The 19,063-nt window shown below is 37.1% G+C and overlaps 1 protein-coding gene across 2 annotated transcripts in view; it reads left to right on the top strand.

Moving 5' to 3' along the window:
- The window catches only part of GRL (transcription activator), a 190,099-nt gene that overhangs the window by 58,340 nt on the left and 112,696 nt on the right, over positions 1–19,063 (top strand). For both annotated transcript variants that reach the window (XM_090015945.1, XM_090015946.1), the window contains one exon: positions 11,833–12,026. In XM_090015945.1, the coding sequence (XP_089872071.1) occupies positions 11,833–12,026 (194 nt within the window). The remainder of the gene's footprint in view (positions 1–11,832; positions 12,027–19,063) is intronic.

Genomic DNA, 19,063 nt, shown 5'->3' on the forward strand with positions numbered 1-19,063 from the left:
GGGTTCTTCTTTTGACATAAGTGAGAAATCGAATACCAATTCGATTCTCATGCTGCACCATGATAAAAAATCATGGTGAAAGAGTTGATGTATGTGATCACTCTATGATATACGAAATAGGATCTACGGATCCCTTTCCATGCATGTGTTTTTTATTCTTTTCATCTCTCAAAAACAAAATTTCTGCATATACTTATTTCTATGTTAAAACATAATTTTTAAGTAATGCATATGCATCCGTTTAATACCTATTCTTTGGGGAAAATCGATTCCTATGGGTGAATCATGTCATGGACTGAATAAATGTATGAAACTATATGTTGAAATCGTGGTGTATGCATGATATTTTTCAGAAAAAAAATGTGTGTAATGATGGGCTTGCTGAAAACATTGAATGCATATGCATTGTGGAATAAGCATACACAAGTGGCTTAGTGTTCCTGTTAGACTTATGAACGTGCATATGATTTGTTTTGGATACTGTCATATGTGAATGTAACCATGTTTAATCTCTGCATATTTAAGCCTTAAATCTGTAAAAACATGTATGTGCAACTTTGAGAATAATTACAGTGTGTTCATTATGGAACCTTGCATGATACATGTATAGTTGTTTCTGAAAAGAATTTTGTTTTAAATGTTTTGTGCCTGGAGTAGCCTGCCCTAGCCGACTGGGTGGGTGTAAACCTTCTTAAAAAAAAAAAAAGTTGGCTATTCAGTTATGCTTTTTAATTTTTTTCCAGACTTGTTAATTAAATTAAAGTTGGCTTGTTGTGTACAAAAGAATGGGGTTTGGTTTCATATCTTGGAATTGATACAATACGCATTAGCAATATACTATTTCAAGTGATTCCAAGTGCTCGTGTACACTTAAAAAGAACGTGCCTAGTGATATGATTATTTTCCAGATTTTTGCTAAAGTATGGTGGACTTAATCTGATGAATGAAATTCTTCTTATGCTTTGGTTTGATTTTAGCATATGCTTTGGTTTGATTTTAGCATGTTGGATATGAATGCATGCCTGTGAACATGTTATTGCAAGGTTTGTTTTGGTACAAGTGCATACATGGTATGAATGTGTGCAACCTTGAAATTCAATTTCTAGATTCGGGTTATGTTCACATGTGTGGATGTTAACATATGTTATAAATGAAACAACAACGCCCAAGAGGGGTGTTATGCTACCTTCTGAGCCCAGGTCATTGCCGAGCAGACCTTAGGTCACGCTGGATCAGACCAACCCGGTCTGGTCTGGTCCAACCAGCATGGCCTTGGTCAACTGGAGGAAAAGCTGGGCTCGGTTCTGGTGAGCTTGGCAGGCCCAACAGGGGCTGCGACTGATCAACCCAGTCCATGCCCAACCGGCCTGTTGTTTGGCATGGACTGGGTCTATCCCAGAAAAAAAATAGTAAACTAAGAATGCACCAATAGGGTTTCATTCAAGTATGTGTGGATTTCTGAATCAACCTACAATGCACCCATACAATTTTTTTTTCTTATCGAGGCATACATTGTAATGACCCCAATCCATATCCTTTGAAAATGAAGAATATTTTTTTTTTAATGCGGAAATCTTCCCAGAGATCCGGGGTCCTCACAGTTCCAATTTCCATTGGATAGCCCAACCACCACAAACGAACTTGCAACCATCATCCATAAGAACCAACTAAAACTTTTTTATTAATGAACCAATAAGAGTCTCATACACAACTCAAAAGTGAAGTAACAACTGCAGAAATTAAAAAGAACTAAAAGAAGCAAAAATAGAGCTACTATGTCCCCTGCTGAAGCTGACAACCTCAAGTATGACTCTCATCCATTTCCAGTAGCCAGTCCAACCTCACTGTTCACCATGTCCAGTGAAAAACCAACAAAGTAGGGTGTCAGAACCGAAATTCTGAGCACAACTACTTCTAAAGAAACCAGGTGAGACAAAGAACATGGATAAGATTTCATGCAATGATTTGAGTGAGTGCAGATATAAAATTTGCAGCATTCAAATATCCATACCTACCAACAATTACATATGCTCACCAATCAAGAACAGTAAAGCCGTACCATATATCAAGAACTAAATAACCAAACCTTGCAACATGATTTCAAGAAGTAAATCATATGCTACCACCAAATCATGTCATGATATATAGAATGATTCAAACATGCATGATCTAATGCATAACAGGAAAATGCATGATTATGTGCAATGCATGATTTATTCTGTTATCTTTCATTTAAGTTCAATCTTTTCATATGCATGCCCTATTAAATGCACGCAGCTTTAAGTTCCTCTTTTTAATTACCGTTGCCCGCGGATACACCAAACGAGTACAATCTCCGAGGTCAATTATGTTCCCAAGGTAGCTTAACACACAATTTGTATTTTATTACTGGGTTCCAACTTAACCCTCGACCGAATCACCTTCGGAACATTAGACCTTCACATCTAATGTCGGGGACACAAGGGACACCCCACGCCCACATGTGCCACTTTCTTGGTACCATAAACAATAGCTGTGTCAAACACACCACTCTCGGGTAAAGTGGTGGACTCCCCCTAAAACCGTGGCCAGGAGAAAGAACCTCAATATCGGGTTCAGGGGACAAAATTTCAGCACACGGAGTTTTTGTATCCTCACAGTCTCCCCAAGACCGGATCTCTAAGATTCTCATACTCTAGATGAGATATCCCAGAATGTATATTACACTGTTCTTATTATATTTTTATTAAAGTTAATTCTTTAAGTTTGCAAAAGTAAAGTAAAAACTCGCATCCTCCCTTGCGGGGACCCTTACGGAACTCCAACCCGTATAATCAACTAGAACAATGTAGTAATGTGCAAAACCATCTTATGTGGTTTAAGTGATGCAGTTAAAAACATATGTGAAAGAAAACCAAACCCACGGCTCTCCAGGTCGGTGATGGTCTATTTAGGCCATCGAGGCATCACATCACAAAACAAAAGTAGTGTTTTATTTATAACACTAAGCCAAAGTGCCAAAAGCATGTGCACTTATGCAATCATAAACCCAAATATATGCATGTCATTACTCATTCATATGCATTTTCACTATGTGTGGTACCTACATCAGATACGTGTATTAACCAATGCATATCTCCTTTGAGTGTGTGAGTGTGCACATAAATTACACATACTCATCAAGCATACATGCTTACAAAAATATCAATAACTTGATAGTTAAATGACAACACATTCTCACAGTAATGATAGCATCACCAGGACAATGAACCACTGCTTAGCAAGATTAACCACATATACATATTGCTGGGCATAACTTATAACTTTCATACATGAACACATATGTCAACCTAACATGAATGAACAATATTAGCATTACGAACAACATCAAACATGATGAACATAGGTAACTTATTGAGCGTATACCAATGCGTGTTGGACTGTTATTATGCCTATTACGACTTCAGGGAGGTCAACACATGCATTCAGTTCCCTACAGAGAGTTTATTTTCTGTTTGGCACTGAGACTTTTTTTTTTTCTATTTAGATCTGAATTTAGATCACGTGTTGAACCTGTTAAATCAGGATTGATTTTCGGGACCAACAACACGATTTCATAACAGTCAACACGTCCAAATACAAGTATCTATTATCAGGTTCAGATGAATATTTAGCACCCATGTATCTGGCTGATCAATATAACAAGAGAGCATGCAAATACAGACTTGATTAGAAATCAAGTTTGATACGGGTAGTTAACACATAAGTGTTCAGACTTAGAGTCGATCAATAACACACATTGTACATGCCCAAGCATGCACCCGTGCAAAACATATACACACATCACATGTGCACACAGGCACTAGACACCCATCCACACCCATCCACTCTGTGTATGATGATAAGCCCCTGATCTCACATAACACATCATTTGCTTTGATTCAAGAGCACATTTTATTGACTCTAATTTAATTTAATCATATTATATCACATAAAATACTAAAACATCGAGAATCAATCATTAAAGGAGTTAGTATCATTAAATTAACAAGAAATTGGAAACCCCACAACTGGGGCCATCCGATACCTTATAGAGTATATAGATTTTCAAGAAATTGAAATACAATCCCCCCCTCAAATCGAAAATAAACTGACAATCCCCAATTTCAGTTGAATTGGGGTTTTCGTCAATCATCCCCAAATCCCTCCTTCGTGACAATCGAAAACTGAGAACCCCTTTTTCATAAATCGAAACCCTGAAATTTCCTTTTCCATCCAAATGGGAGAAAAATTTGGCTAGTACGAAGAGGAGAAAATCGGGCCATGGGAAACGATCCATGGTTCTTCCCCAGGGTGCTTACAAAAATCTGCCATCCAGAGGGTTTCCATGGACCCTCATCTCAAAAGATTACATGGGATCGAACCCATGTTCGATCCCTCACCTAGATTCGATAGCAGCCCTGTACCTTTTTCCGATGGGTTTTCCGGCGATCGAAGGCTGGAGACGCATAGGCAGGGCCGCGGCTGACGCTCCTTGCTGCTGCCGTGACAGGGAGTACTCGTCGGGGCCTCTGGTGGCTGTTGGTTGCCGCAGTTCGCCGACGACTTCCTTTCCTCCGGCGCGCGCACACAGACAGAGAGACATAGAGAGACGGGGGAAGAGAGAGAGCCACTGAGTGAAGAGGGAAAAACCCCCTCTCCACTCCTTTTATCGGCCCACCGAACCCCTTCTTCGCGAGATGCAGGGTTGGTTACGCCCTGCGTACCCCCCCCTCCCGCTTCCGATTCTTGAAAACAAGAATCGTGCCCTGAGCACGATTCTGTTTTACGCCCCCCCTTTATAAATGAAATCGGGTCCGGGTCCAAACCTGCGACCCGCGACGCTGGGTCCATTTTAATAATGGACCCGGTTTGCCAACGAGTGACGGATCCTCAGTTGGATCCCCGTTTGGATCCAACTGTGGGTCCGACCCTACAACAACAACAACAACAACTACGCCTTCATCCCAAAACAATTGGGGTCAGCGATATGAACCAAAAAAGAAATTCATTTTGGGTCTTCCACATGAATCCTTTTCCTCCAATCATTTCTATCCAACGCCATGTCCTCGGTGAGGTTCAAAGCATTCATATCCTTTCCTATCATCTCCATCCAAGTCTTCCTAGGCCTACCCCTACCTCTTTTAACTAATATATTTTCCCATTTCTCCAACCTTCTAACTGGAGCATCATTAGGCCTTCGCCGAATATGTCCAAACCACCGTAAACGATTCTCTCGCATCTTATTCTCAATGGGTGCAACACCTACCTTCTTACGTATCTCTTCGTTCCGAATCTTATCTTTTATTGTATTTCCACACATCCATCTAAGCATCCGCATCTCAGCTACACTCATTTTTTGAATATGATGTCTCTTGGCAGCCCAACATTCCGTACCATATAGTAAAGCGGGTCTAATAGTCGTCCTATAAAACTTTCCCTTCAACCGCAATGGCATTCTACGATCGCACAGCACTCCAGTAGCACTTTTCCATTTCATCCACCCAACCTTTATCCTATGATTTACATCTCCCTCAATTTCTCCATACTTTTGAATGATGGATCCCAAATATTTGAAATAATCATTCACCGGTATATCTTGCTCACCAAGCTTCACTACACTCCCATCACTACTTCGTTGCTTACTAAACCGACATTCCATATATTCAGTCTTACTCTTACTCAACTTAAAACCTCTAGCTTCCAATGTCTGTCTCCATAATTCTAACTTAGCATTAACCCCAGCTCTAGACTCATCAATCAAAACAATATCATCAGCAAACAACATACACCACGGTACATTTTCTTGAATTGATCTCGTAAGCTCATCCATCACTATCACAAATAGGAAAGGGCTTAAAGCAGATCCTTGATGTAACCCAACCGTTATCGGAAAATTGGTTGTCACCCCTCCACAAGTGCGGACATTGGTTACTACTCTTTCATACATATCTTTAATTATACTAATGTACTTGAGAGAAACACCTTTCTTCATCATTGTCCACCAGAGAACGTCCCTAGGTACTCTATCGTATGCCTTCTCTAAATCAATAAAAACCATATGCAAATCTTTGTTCCTCTCTCTATATCTTTCAATAAGTTGTCTAAGAAGATGTATAGCTTCCATAGTTGATCTTCCAGGCATAAAACCAAATTGATTCTCCGATATCATGACAACCTTCCTCAACCTAGACTCAATCACCCTCTCCCAAAGTTTCATAGTATGACTCATGAGTTTTATACCACGATAGTTTGTGCAATCTTGTATATCACCCTTATTCTTATATAAAGGCACCAAAGTACTCTTCCTCCACTCATTAGGCATCTTATTTGTTCGCCAAATCAAGTTAAAAAGATTTGTCAACCATTCTAAACCTTTCTCTCCCAAGCATTTCCAAGCCTCGATAGGTATACCATCTGGGCCAACTGCCCTTCTTGATTTCATTTTCTTCAAAGCCTCTGCAATTTCTTTCTTTTGAATCTTGCGCATGAAGTCACGATTTATCTCATGAAAAGGAATGGAGAAGTCTCCAAGATCTTGAGCATGACTATCATTAAATAGCTTATCAAAATAATCTTTCCATCTCTCCTTAATCTCCTCATCTTTGACTAAAACCCTTTGCGTTTCATCTTTGATACATCTAACCATACCCAAATCCTTCGATTTCCTATCTCTCATCTTTGCAAGCCTATAAATATCCTTCTCACCTTCTTTGGTATCCAACTTGTCATAAACCTCCTTATATACCTTAGCCCTCGCGTTTCGAACAACTTTTTTAGCTTCCTTCTTTGCTATCATATACTTCTCCAAATTCTCATTATCACGACTCTTACTTAGATTTCTATAACACTCTCTTTTAACCTTAATAGCTAATTTGACATCCTCGTTCCACCATGATGTATCCTTACCTAGTGGTGCACCGCCTTTAGACTCACCCAATACCTCCTTAGCTACTTTTCTCATACCACCCGCTATCTTATTCCACATTGATTCTGAATCCTCCTCGAGACACCAATCAACTTCCTTAACTACCTGCTCTACAAACATTCCTTGTTTAGCTCCTTTCAGTGCCCACCACTTAATTCTAGGATCTATCCTATGTCTATCCCTTTTGCGGCATTGTCTAATTCTAAGATCTAAAATTAAGACTCTATGTTGTGTAGCTACACTTTCTCCTGGTATAACCTTACAATCGATGCAACAACCCCTATCTCTCTTTCTAAGTAGGAAAAAATCTATCTGACTCGTATTAACCCCACTTTACGAGTCAGATAGATTTTTTTTCTAAAATTTACTAAAATTTATTTATTTTTTTCTTATAAATACTATTAATTATTTATTTAAATATTATAAGTATAATTTTAATACCCCATTGTGGGTTATTTACGTATTCTTTTATGGATCCGGTAACGGTAATGGATCCGAGGCCCAAATTGCATATTTCGTAATATAAACGAAATTTATTAGTGAAATTTTTTGGTTTTTACACACATGCTCAGATTTCTTAATATGACAGGCTTGCATAAACAAAATTTTCTGCACATGCCTACATGCATCCATCAATATATATATATATATATATATTGGGCAAAAAAAAAAGAAACATAGGAATCAAATCTACTATAAAACAAGTGCTTAGATGCCATCTTTAACATGAAAAAAAATTCTGTTTGAGCAAAAAAAAAGATATGTACAAAAATATTGAAGGAATCACAAGTACATCCATGGAAAACGATATTTATCAAAAGAAACCTCTAAATAAACATATCTACTACCAATAAAAATTCTGTTTTATCATGTATAGAATTTTGTTTCATAAAAAAATAGAAAAATTCAAGAATACCACCATTGAGGAAGATCCATGCATCCTCTTTCATGTGTATTTACAAAAACATGGTTTTAAACACCTTTTCCATGGATTTCCATCCAATTATTGCATGGAAATCCAATCTATATCGATTTCTCACTTGATTCAAGAGAGAAAACTCATACCATGAATAAAAATTTGAAGAAAAACGATGGTGGATGTTGAAAAACGTGGGTAAATGGTTGAAGATGGCCCAAACTCCTCTTCTTCCTCAATTTTCCTCTCTTTTCCTCACTTTATCTCTCCTTTTTTTCCCCTTCTCTTTCTCTTTTCTCTCTCCCTTTTTGGGGTCTTTTTATAGGCCCCACAGGGGAGGTCGCCCCTCCCTTTTTCTCCAGCTCTCTCTAAGACAATTTCCAAAAAAAAATGGAACTCTCTCTCTCTTTTAGTTTCCTAATTTTTTGAAACACTACTAATGTTGACTTTTCTAAAAAAAAAACTTTCAATCCTTTTTAAAACTCTTTCCTAACCTCTCTTAAGCTGGAATAAGGACTCTTTTAAAGAGTCCTACTCAGCCCCAAAAATAAAATTCGGAATTAGTATTAATTAATTATTAATTAATTAAAATTATCTAAAAACTTTCAAAAATTACCAAATTAACCTTGGAGGCTTCTTAACATAAATAAACCCCAATTTAAAGGTTTTTGATGAATTTAAAGTTAGAAAAATCGTTGGGCATTGATTTGAGTCTAGATCCGGATCCAGATTCAAGATCCAAATCCATATCTGAAATCCAAATGGGTTTTAAACTGGATCAAATCCAGATTAATATGGGTCTAGGATAGGGTCTAAATCCATATTCATGTGGATCAAATCCCTCAGATCCAAGTCCGAATCTGAACCGACAAACTGCTCAATTTTTGGAAAAATATGATTTTCGGGCCAACCGTAGCCCAAATTTAGAAAAGTAAAACACTGTTGCGCTCAAAATTTTGAGACACATCCAACGATATATTACACACATATAAAATTTCGAATTTCACCATAAAATAATCTGAATTTTGCCTGAATTTAAAAGTCGAAAATAGAACTCTTTCTCACGTTTCGTTCGGCTCGCCTCGACCTTGTCGATGAGACCTGGGTGAAGCCTAGAATCAAAGACTTCAGTCTAAAAATTGAGCCTCAAACGATTTTTCTCTCAGACTTAGCCAATTTTTCGAAAATCTCAAATTTAACTAAGTGTGAAAAATACGCGATATTACACTCGGCCCCTCCCTGCTCTCTCTCTCTCTCTCTCTCTCACACACATATATATATATATTAATAGCATTCACACAAATTATAGTTCGTTCATGAGAGCACGGGACACATCAATTCATGTATAACAGTATTTGCATAATCCTATCATGAACATGATTCTATCGCTCATGCTTTCATGCATGATTACACAATTTTTATTTCACACTAGAATTTAATTTGGTTATGCCAAACACATCAATTTATGCAACATTCATTCACACAAATGCATGCTCAAACATGTACCTGCAACAAACACACTCCATATTCCGCTATCTAAAATCATGACGAGTATGATCTCCGAACTACGATAAGAAAATCACTTCTATTCCCATACATTCAAATCATGCTCAACATGATCTCCAAACTACAATCACAACAGTTGTAGATATCCACAAGTAGTGTGTGTGTGAGTAGGAAAGTATTGGATACAATAAAAATAAATTTATTGGATGATGCATTTGCATCACGTGCTTACCACAGGCATTTACTCAATTTGCATTTTGCATTGCATTGCATTCAATGTACATTGGCTTATAGTTGATTTGATACTTAGCGTAAGTATCACATTTTTAGTATATTCTGCACTTAAATCAGTTAAACATATAGGCAACCATAGCACCCCTAGATATCCTCAATTACGTGCGGTGTGTGCGGATCACTTGTATTTGCAATTCAGTGAAGTATTTAGCATAACATCATGCTTACGCAATTAATGCCTAAACATGCTCTCTAAACTTACTTTAATAATGTGAAGAACAACAAATCGAAACCCAGAAGACCGAGGGGTTTTATAATCTGTAAAGATCGTTAAGCAATGGTACCCCAAACACTTAGTGCGCGGTCAAAAATGCCAAAAGCTTTAAAAATATGAAATCCCCCAAAATTGAGAAAGATAGGGTGAACCACTAATAAATATTAATTGCTGAGCATAAAATGCTGCATACAACATCTCCATCTCACCAAATTTGGTTACTACAAAACATAGATTAAATATTTTAAATAGTACTTTTGATTAAAATAACCAAAATGCTCTTTGGTTAAAAATTAAGATTTTTAACTTACTAAATTCATCTAGTAAATTCCAAAATTCAATGATATCACACCAATATTTTAAAAAACTCTTAAAAACATGTTTTTGATTAGAAATTTAGAAGTAATATAATTGATTGTTAAATATCTGAAATAGTTTTAAAAATACCAATTTTACCCTTGTTAGCCAGAAATGAGTAATTGAGCATTTAAACACCAATAAATGAGATTTAAACTAAAGAAACACATTTCTAACTCGAAGATAAAGATGAATTATTTATTGATTAATAATATCCAAAATTTTCAGGTTTTACATGTGATATACGCAACCAATGCCTGATCCTTTTTTGTCTAGGTGACATACTCTGCATTCCTAAGTGAAGTAGTCGATACCACTACTCCTTTCTCATGCTCTGATCTTGCATAGTGAACTATGGTTTATATCTGAATAGGTGCATCAAGTTGCCCTAAAAGGTCATGGCTGCGAATAAAGTAAACAATATGGTGCTTCCAAGTTAAGAAGTTTGAATCGTTAAGCTTTTCAGAGATCGAGTTGAGTAAGGAATAGACTACTGATATCAAACTATAAGAAGAAAAAAGATGGATGAGAAAAGAAAAATAGGCAAAAGAAAATAACAAAATAGCTCCCATGAAGAGAAGATATTTTAAATCATGATAGAACTAGAAAGATTCATAGTGTGAGGGGGGGGGGGGTTCCATATGGTTTATTTAAGAAATTGAACAATATCATTTACACTTCTAATTACAGCCTAATGAAAGATTTCCATGTGATTATCTTAAAACTTCTATGTATGTCATTGTGTACATCCTGCAGCTGCAGCTTAGGAGGGTGTACGATGCACATGCTTTATGATTTCATGCAATAAAAAATCAAGGGGACAACCTTTTGCCTGTGATTCTAAAAATGGGCCTCATTTTTCTGAATTTCCTGATATGGACCACTGGTTTCATGAAAACTGCCAAATAGACTTCTGGTTAACCTCCATTATCTTGGGAAACATGATTCTTGAGTTTTCTATATTGCTCTTTGTAGTTGAAAAAAACTTATTTACCCTCATATAAAAGAGGAGGGTTGTTATTTCAGTCATTTGAGGGTGTTATTGTCATTTGACTAAAATTAACTGAGATATAACCTGAGCTAATTGTCAATGGTGAGAGTAAGTCTCTATTTGGCAGTTTTCATATCAGGAAAGCTTGAGGCCCTTCTTTGGGATTAAGGGTAAAAGGTTTGTACCTAAGTGAAATTTTCCCTAAAAAATAACAGGATGCATGACGCTTGTTGATGACATGCATCTTATGTTATGAACAAAGGCATCCAACTTATAAATATGATGCATAGCTTTATCATTGCCAAAACATGCATGGCGCAAATGCAGCTAGCTGTCTATAAAGCAGGAGTATGTCTGTTCATAAAATTGCTTGTAGTCTGTATGGCCTTTTTCTCTTTTTGTTCTCCCAACAAAACTTGTTCTTTTTTGTTTATTTTTTCCCATCACCAGCTTATGTCCAAATATTGATGGAAATTACATGAGTTTGCATGTAGTTCAGTGCTTAATGTTTAATTAATTAAATATCGTCATACGGGGATATCTAATAAGCTTGTTTATTAACGTGTGTTGACCTCAAACTTAGTTTCATAATTTTGTTATTTTTGCAGCAATAAGGGCATATGCACTATCTTATTTATCATCATCAGCGGAAAGAATACGTTTTTTATTGGGTACTCCTGGCATGGTAGCCCTTGACCTTGATGCGACCCTTAGAGGTCTTTTTCAACAAGTCATTCATAGTCTTGAAAGCTTACCAAAGTCTCTGGGTGATAATTCTCTGTCAATATCATCTGCTTTATCGGTAAGGATGGCTGCATTTCATTCCCTCATCAAGTTATAATACACAAAAGATGGTCCCCCAGTTTTCAGGTCAAGGGGGGCTCTTCTCACACGGGTGAAAAGCTTATGCATAGAAGGTTGTGTAAAACCTAAAAACAAAAAGGGGCTTTTATAATTTAGAGAAGATGGTCAAAAGTTTTCTTAGAAAGAACATAAGAATACAAAAGAGGAAACTTCGATTCAGAGAAAAAAGGCAACTCTCTCTCTCTCTGTGACTAGCATGGAACTCGAAAATGTTTCCCTTCTAGAAGTTTGTCAATGCTGTATTATTATTGAATAAGTAGGTTGCAGTGAACACATCAAACTAGTAAAGGTTTGAAACGTTAATTTCAAGTATTAAATCACGGACTTATATAAAAAATGGCTAATTTTTTTACGTGCCACCATATCCTTTTTTCTTTTCGTTTTTTTAGGAGGATGGGGGTTGAAAGTTGAAACAGTATTTATTAAGGTATTCAGATAGGTAATGATTGATATCTTATCTTCCATTGCATTAATTTAGCCATGCTATTCATTCTCAACATATTTATTGAAGATGTTCCATTTTGCCATTTGTGAGTTATATATAGAGATTGTACACCAATATGGGAGAATTAGGGAAGTGTACCATAAAAATCACAAATAAACAAGATGGAAACCTGCTTAATGTTTTCTTTCAGTGCATATCACACCACAAACCAGCAATTAACGTGGGCTTAAACTACATTTTAGTAAAAGATCTGCATCTTTGGTAGTGGAAGATGTTTTAGCATGAAATGCCGTAGTTGGGTAATTTCAATGATATTAGTCTAATTGGTTCCCTTCCTATGCAGTCAAAAATGCTAGGCAATGCCTAGACACCCTTCCTAGCACATAGGTTGCACCTAGGCATCATGTAGATACCTAAATAATTCATTAATTTCTGTATGAAAATTCTAAGAGTTTTGAAAATAATATGAAACAACCCAAGACAAACAAAAACATTTATAAATCATGTTTCTCAACTTTTGTGAAAGTAAAAATATTGAAACTTTCTTCCAAGTGCCTCTCCTAGGCGCTAGCTAGGTGCAAGTTGGGCGCTAGGCCAACAAATAGGTTACCTAAGTGAATGCCTAGGTGTTTTTTCAACTGCGTAAGTTCCCCCCTAGATGTTAGTGTAAGTTCCCCCCTAGATATTAGTGCTTACGGATCTTGAATAATGTAGAATCCTTGTAACTCACTATCATGACCAAAAATCTTTTCTAGCCTCAAATCCTAGAACATAACAAGTTAAATAATTAGTCCAAAGAAGAAAAAAAAACAGAGCAAATTCACTGGAAAGTTGGGAAAATGAAACTTACGATTCAAAAAAATAAGTAGGGTTTCCTTTCCTAGTGAATGGAATGGGAAAGCCATTAATATCAATGATGGATGGAGGATAACTGTGTAGAGGTCTTTGACACGATGAATATATATTTTTCCTGCATAATACCTATGATCTGAAAACCAATTAAGCCAAATCTTTTTACCTCATTGAGCGTGATAAAGCATGATAATGAAGGTGGCAATTATGAAGATGACTGTTGATAGTAGATTTTCCAAATTTCCATTTCTCCTCTAATACTTCATGACCCACAGCTCTGTTCAGGTTATTCCAATCATGTTGAGTTGTTTACTTCTACCGGTACTCTAGCCAGCTTCAAGTTAGGTTAAAAAATTAAGCATTGGATATTCTGCTGCAAATAGTCTTCATATGGATCATAAAATTGATGGGGAAGATGAGTAGAGAAGCAGTGAAGAAGAGAGGAATAACAAAGATGGAATGACAAAATGATTCCTTGTATCAATACCTGGCATTTATTTAGTATTAATACCATGCATCAATTACGTCATGGGGAAGATAAAATTACCTTAGTGATATGTTATACAGAAAATGACCGTACTACCCCTAAGAATAATGGTATTTCATAGTATAACAATATTTATCGCATAGTCACCCACTTGATTTTCGTTGAATTTGGGTGCATTTTTTACAATTTTACCCTTTTGTTAAAACGTGGATCTAGCAGAACTCATTGTTTTAGTGAAACTCGACTTTCGCCAGTGAAAATGAGATTCACCTATACATCGAAATAGCGAAACTCAGTTGTGAAACCTAGTTGACTTTATTTTTTACTTCTTTTTTTCCACCCCACCCTTATTATCACCATCACCACCACCACCATCCATCACCATTGACATCACCACCGTCACCATTATCATTACTACCACCACCATCTATCACCATTTCCATCACCACCGTCACCAGTACCATTGCCATTACCATTACCATCATCACTATTACCTGTAACGACCTCAACTCATACCCTTTGAAAAGTATTTTGTTTTAAATAATTGTGGAAACAATTCCAGAGACCCGGGGTCTTATAGTCATAACCACATCCACAACTACAAGAGATCTTACACTACCATCAATGAAACCAAATCAACTTTATTCATTAAAACCATAATGTCTAGGAACAGTGAACATGAATAAAAACAAACCCCAAAGTAGAGCATCTCTGTCCAAAGTAAAAACTGTTAAGCAGTCGTGTAGCCCTCGTAACTTCCCAAAGCAGCAGGTCTTATCACTGGGTCTCAGAAGCTGTGAAAAACATAAAAAGTAGGGTGTCAGAATCATAGATCATGCGTACGAATTCCTCTAATAATTCAAATAAGTAAAAAAAAATATAAATTAGATTCAAGCAACATTTTAGAGAAAATATAATACTTGCACATAATCTAAACAATCATTCATGCATTTATGAGCAATAATCATGTAACACCATATATCACATGCATGGAAGCAGTAAAGATGCATGATTTAATGCAGAATAGGAATATGCATGGAATTAATGCACATACATGAATAACTTATTCAGTTATTATCAGAGTTTTTTTTATGCATGTCTTTATTAAATGCACACAATTTTAATTTCACTTTCATTAAAACCCACAGATACTCAAAACAGACAGAACAAATTCCCGAGTTCAAGTTAGGTTCCTAATTATAGCTTAACACACAATTTGTATTTTATTACTGGGTTCCACACTTGACCCTCGACCGATATCAGGAATGAACACCATCCATCGAAACATTAAAAATCAACATCTAATGTCGGGACATTAGAGAAATCAACATCCACTAATGCTACTTTCTTGGTATACCAATAACAACAGTTATGTCTACAACCACTGTTAAAATATAGTATGCGTATGGATCTGGATCCAGATCCATACACATGTTAAATGAAACACATGCACAATACTGTTTCATTAATGACATTCTTGTAATACTTCTGTAACAAAAGACTCATTGTATATCTGCTCCTTTTTATAAAGCTTAGGGCTTGGAGGTCGAGCTATCGTGCGCCGCCTCAGCCATTGTGCATCTCCCTCTCTCTCTCTCTCTCCTTGTTTCCTGTGCAAGCTGAACCACACACATACGAAATCTCATATGGTATCAGAGCTGTGGTTGCGGAATCCTATCAGAGGCATGTTCAGCGAGATCTGAAGAAAAATGTTTTGATTCATCTTTCCCCTCTTTTATTCTCCTCTCCTCCCCTTCTCTGCTACTCGTTCTTTTTCTGCTAGTTCTTTTATCATCATCGTTCTTTTTCTGATTCAGGCAATCCCATCTCCGTCTCGGTCCCAGAACTAAACAGGTTCGTAAACTTCTGCTACTCGTTTTTTTTTCTTTCTTGATTCTCGTTCATCATCTGTCTATCTTCTTCATTATTAAACCTGCTTCATCATTAACGTCTGTCTCTCTTTCCTCTACATCAACGACTGCAACCACATTGCAGCCATCATTTCTAAGTGTTCTCCTCTCTGATTGCAGTCTGTTTGATTCATCTTTGATTGCAGTCTCCTCTTTGATTCCAAACAATCTCTTTGATTCCAGAAGTTTTTCCTTTCCTTTATTGCGGTTTTAGTGTTCTCTGTGCAATGCCTATAGGCATATTATAACAGTTTACAATCTCGATTCTGAATCTGCAAAAAAAAAAAAAGAATTTCCTTTCAAGATATTGGTAGCACAGGTACATGCCTTGTTGAAGTTCTACTGATTGATTAAGTGATCTCAAATCTGTTTGTTTCTTTTCATTCATCTTGTTTGCTTATTCATTGTCCCATTGATATGGATTACTCCTCGTCATCCGGTCCCTCTGCAAATTTCTTTAGTCAGCTCGTTACAGAAAAACTTACTCATTCTAGATTTTTTACCTGAAAGAGACAAATCCTTCCTTTTATGCGGAGTCACGATCTCGATGAACATCTGGATGGTTTAGTTCCTATACCACCACGACTTATTTTGTAGGAAACCAAGGATGAGAAGGGTGACACAATTACCATTTTTATTAAGAATCTAGAGTATAAAGCTTGGAGGAAGCGGGATCAGTCTTTGGTTGCTTATATTACGTCAACACTCTCTCAAGAAGTGTTGGTTACTCTTTCAGATGATTGCACTGCGGCAGATCTGTGGAGCAAACTATCTCAGACATACTCTCAGATATCAGAAGCTCGAGTCGTGTACTTAAAAAATGAATTTCAAAGTTTGAATAAAGGCTACATGACAGTCATAGAATACATAGGCCGCTTGAAGAGTATTACTGACCAATTGACGGTTATTGGAAGTGCTATTGCAGATAAAGATAAAGTTCAACAACTTCTCAATGGATTGGGCCCTGATTTTGACATGTTTACCACAACTTTATCATGCCTTCCTCACTTGCCCACCTTTGACGACCTTCAAGCGAAACTTCTCCAGCATGAGATGATTATGAAACAAAGGGCAAAAGGAAATGAATCAGCTCGTTCTCATTCAGTTTTGGCCATGGACACTTCTGTAGGTTTTGGATGAGGGAATGAAGGGCATCAAGGAGGCAGAGGCCGCGAACGTTTTGGGCAGGGAGGACATGGTATCTTGCCTACACCTAATATTTCAGGGGCTTTTAATACAGGGAATCAGAGGAGAGTGCCCACTTGTTTCTTATGTAACAAAAGGAGACATGCGAAAGCTGATTGTTGGTTTAATCTACAGAATAGAGGAAAAGTAAACAAAATTGAAAATAAATTAGCTACTACTGTGAACACGAAAGTGCCATCTACAGATGTGCAACAACTTTTGTTATCAACATTGTCACAGATGACGATCAAGCAAAATGAACAAGGCGAGTGGTATGTTGATTCCGGTGCTGCCACATATGTTACGGGTAATGCGGGTAAGTTATCTCACTTATTGCCTTATTTTGAAAAAGGTAGTATAGTTACGGGAGATGAAACTTATCACTCCATTAGTCATACTGGCAGTGCACATATCCCTATGTCAAAGTCCTCACTTCACTTGTCCAATATCCTTCTTGCTCCTAATATTAAAAAGAACATTGTTTCTGTAGCTAAACTTGTTGACGATATGAATTCTTCCGTCGAATTTACTCCCTCTTCTGTTTATGTTAAGGATCTACGAATGAAGGAGACGTTCGCTAAGGGGGAGCGACAAGGAAACATGTATGTCTTCAAGGAGATTCCTTCAGTGTCTTCACCTTCAGTCCAGTCCTCCAGTTGTAGTCGTCCAAGCATTCTTTAGTGTCTTTGCCTTCAGAGTCTTTGTTTTTCCCTTCATTGGATGTTTTTAATTCATCTCATTGTAATAAGCCAAATATTTGGCGTAGTCGTTTGGGACATTGTAGTTAGGGTTTCGTTGAAAATCTTGTATCTGATGGTCTTCTTCCAGAGTCTAGTTTATGTTCATTTTTTGATAATAATACTAAATGTTCTTCATGCGAACTCTGCAAAAGCCATGTTCTTCCGTTTCATATTATTAATAAAACGGCTTCAAAGCCATTTAAGATTATTTGTTTCGATGTTTGGGGACCCACACCTATTCCTTCTCTTTTTGGCAGTCGTTACTATGTTATCTTTATTGATTCTTATTCCCGTTATACTTGGATATATTTATTAAAACATAAGCATGAAGTTTTCCAAATATTTCGGGAATTCCATTCGATGGTCAAAACAAAGTTTTCTTGTGATATTGTGCATTTACAATGTGATGGTGGAGGAGAGTATTCATCGAACAAGTTTATTGCCTTTCTTCGGGATAAAGGAATAAGTCGACAAGTTTCTTGCCCTCATACCCCTCAACAAAATGTGGTTGCGGAGAGGAAACACAGACATATTGTCGAGAGTGCGATGAGCATGTTACATGATAGCAATATGCCCGTTAGTCTCTGGACAAAAGTTTTTCACACATCTGTTCATGTCATAAATCGTCTTCCTATGGCACTTCTGGATCAGAAATCTCCCTATTATATTTTATTTAGGCAACATCCCTCTTATGATGAGTTGCGTGTTTTTGGTTGTGTATGTTATGTACATATTGATTCATCTGTGCGAAATAAGTTTCAGGACAAGGCCGTCAAGTGCAGATTTGTTGGGTACGCGGATGAATACAAAGGCTATCATTGCTATGACCCTACTACAAAACGTATTAGGACCTCCAGAAATGTTGTTTTTGATGAACGAAATTTTCAGGTCAATGACTCTGCAGAGTTGCCATATCGAGAAGTAGAGGTATATGATCCATGGATGAGCGCAGATCTTTTTGCTAATACAGGAGAAACATGTCAGGCAAATTGTCCTTCCTTCGGCTTGAGTAGGGAGTTGAATGACTCACAGATGCATGTTGAATTATCTCCAGTTGAGCCACCCCCAGAAGAACGCTTCTCTGGACAGATATACACTAGACGGGACAAAAATACAGAGCCGAGGAATGTGGAACGCATCGCCAATGATCCAGCTTAAAGGCCGTCACGCATTAGACATCCTATTCAACGATGGGTGAGTTATGAGACCTTTTCCCTTGATTTCCAGTTGTTTATGTCTCAACTCACAAAACAGGATGAACCCACTTGTTTTAATCAAGCTCTTCAATCCCGTCATTGGACTGAAGCTATGAATGAAGAAATTGAAACACTTTATGAATGTCAGACTTGGGAAATA

The sequence above is a fragment of the Nuphar pumila genome, chromosome 8 (genome assembly GCF_984573655.1).
Source record: "Nuphar pumila chromosome 8, dmNupPumi1.hap1.1, whole genome shotgun sequence".
NCBI classification, from domain to species: Eukaryota; Viridiplantae; Streptophyta; class Magnoliopsida; order Nymphaeales; family Nymphaeaceae; genus Nuphar; species Nuphar pumila.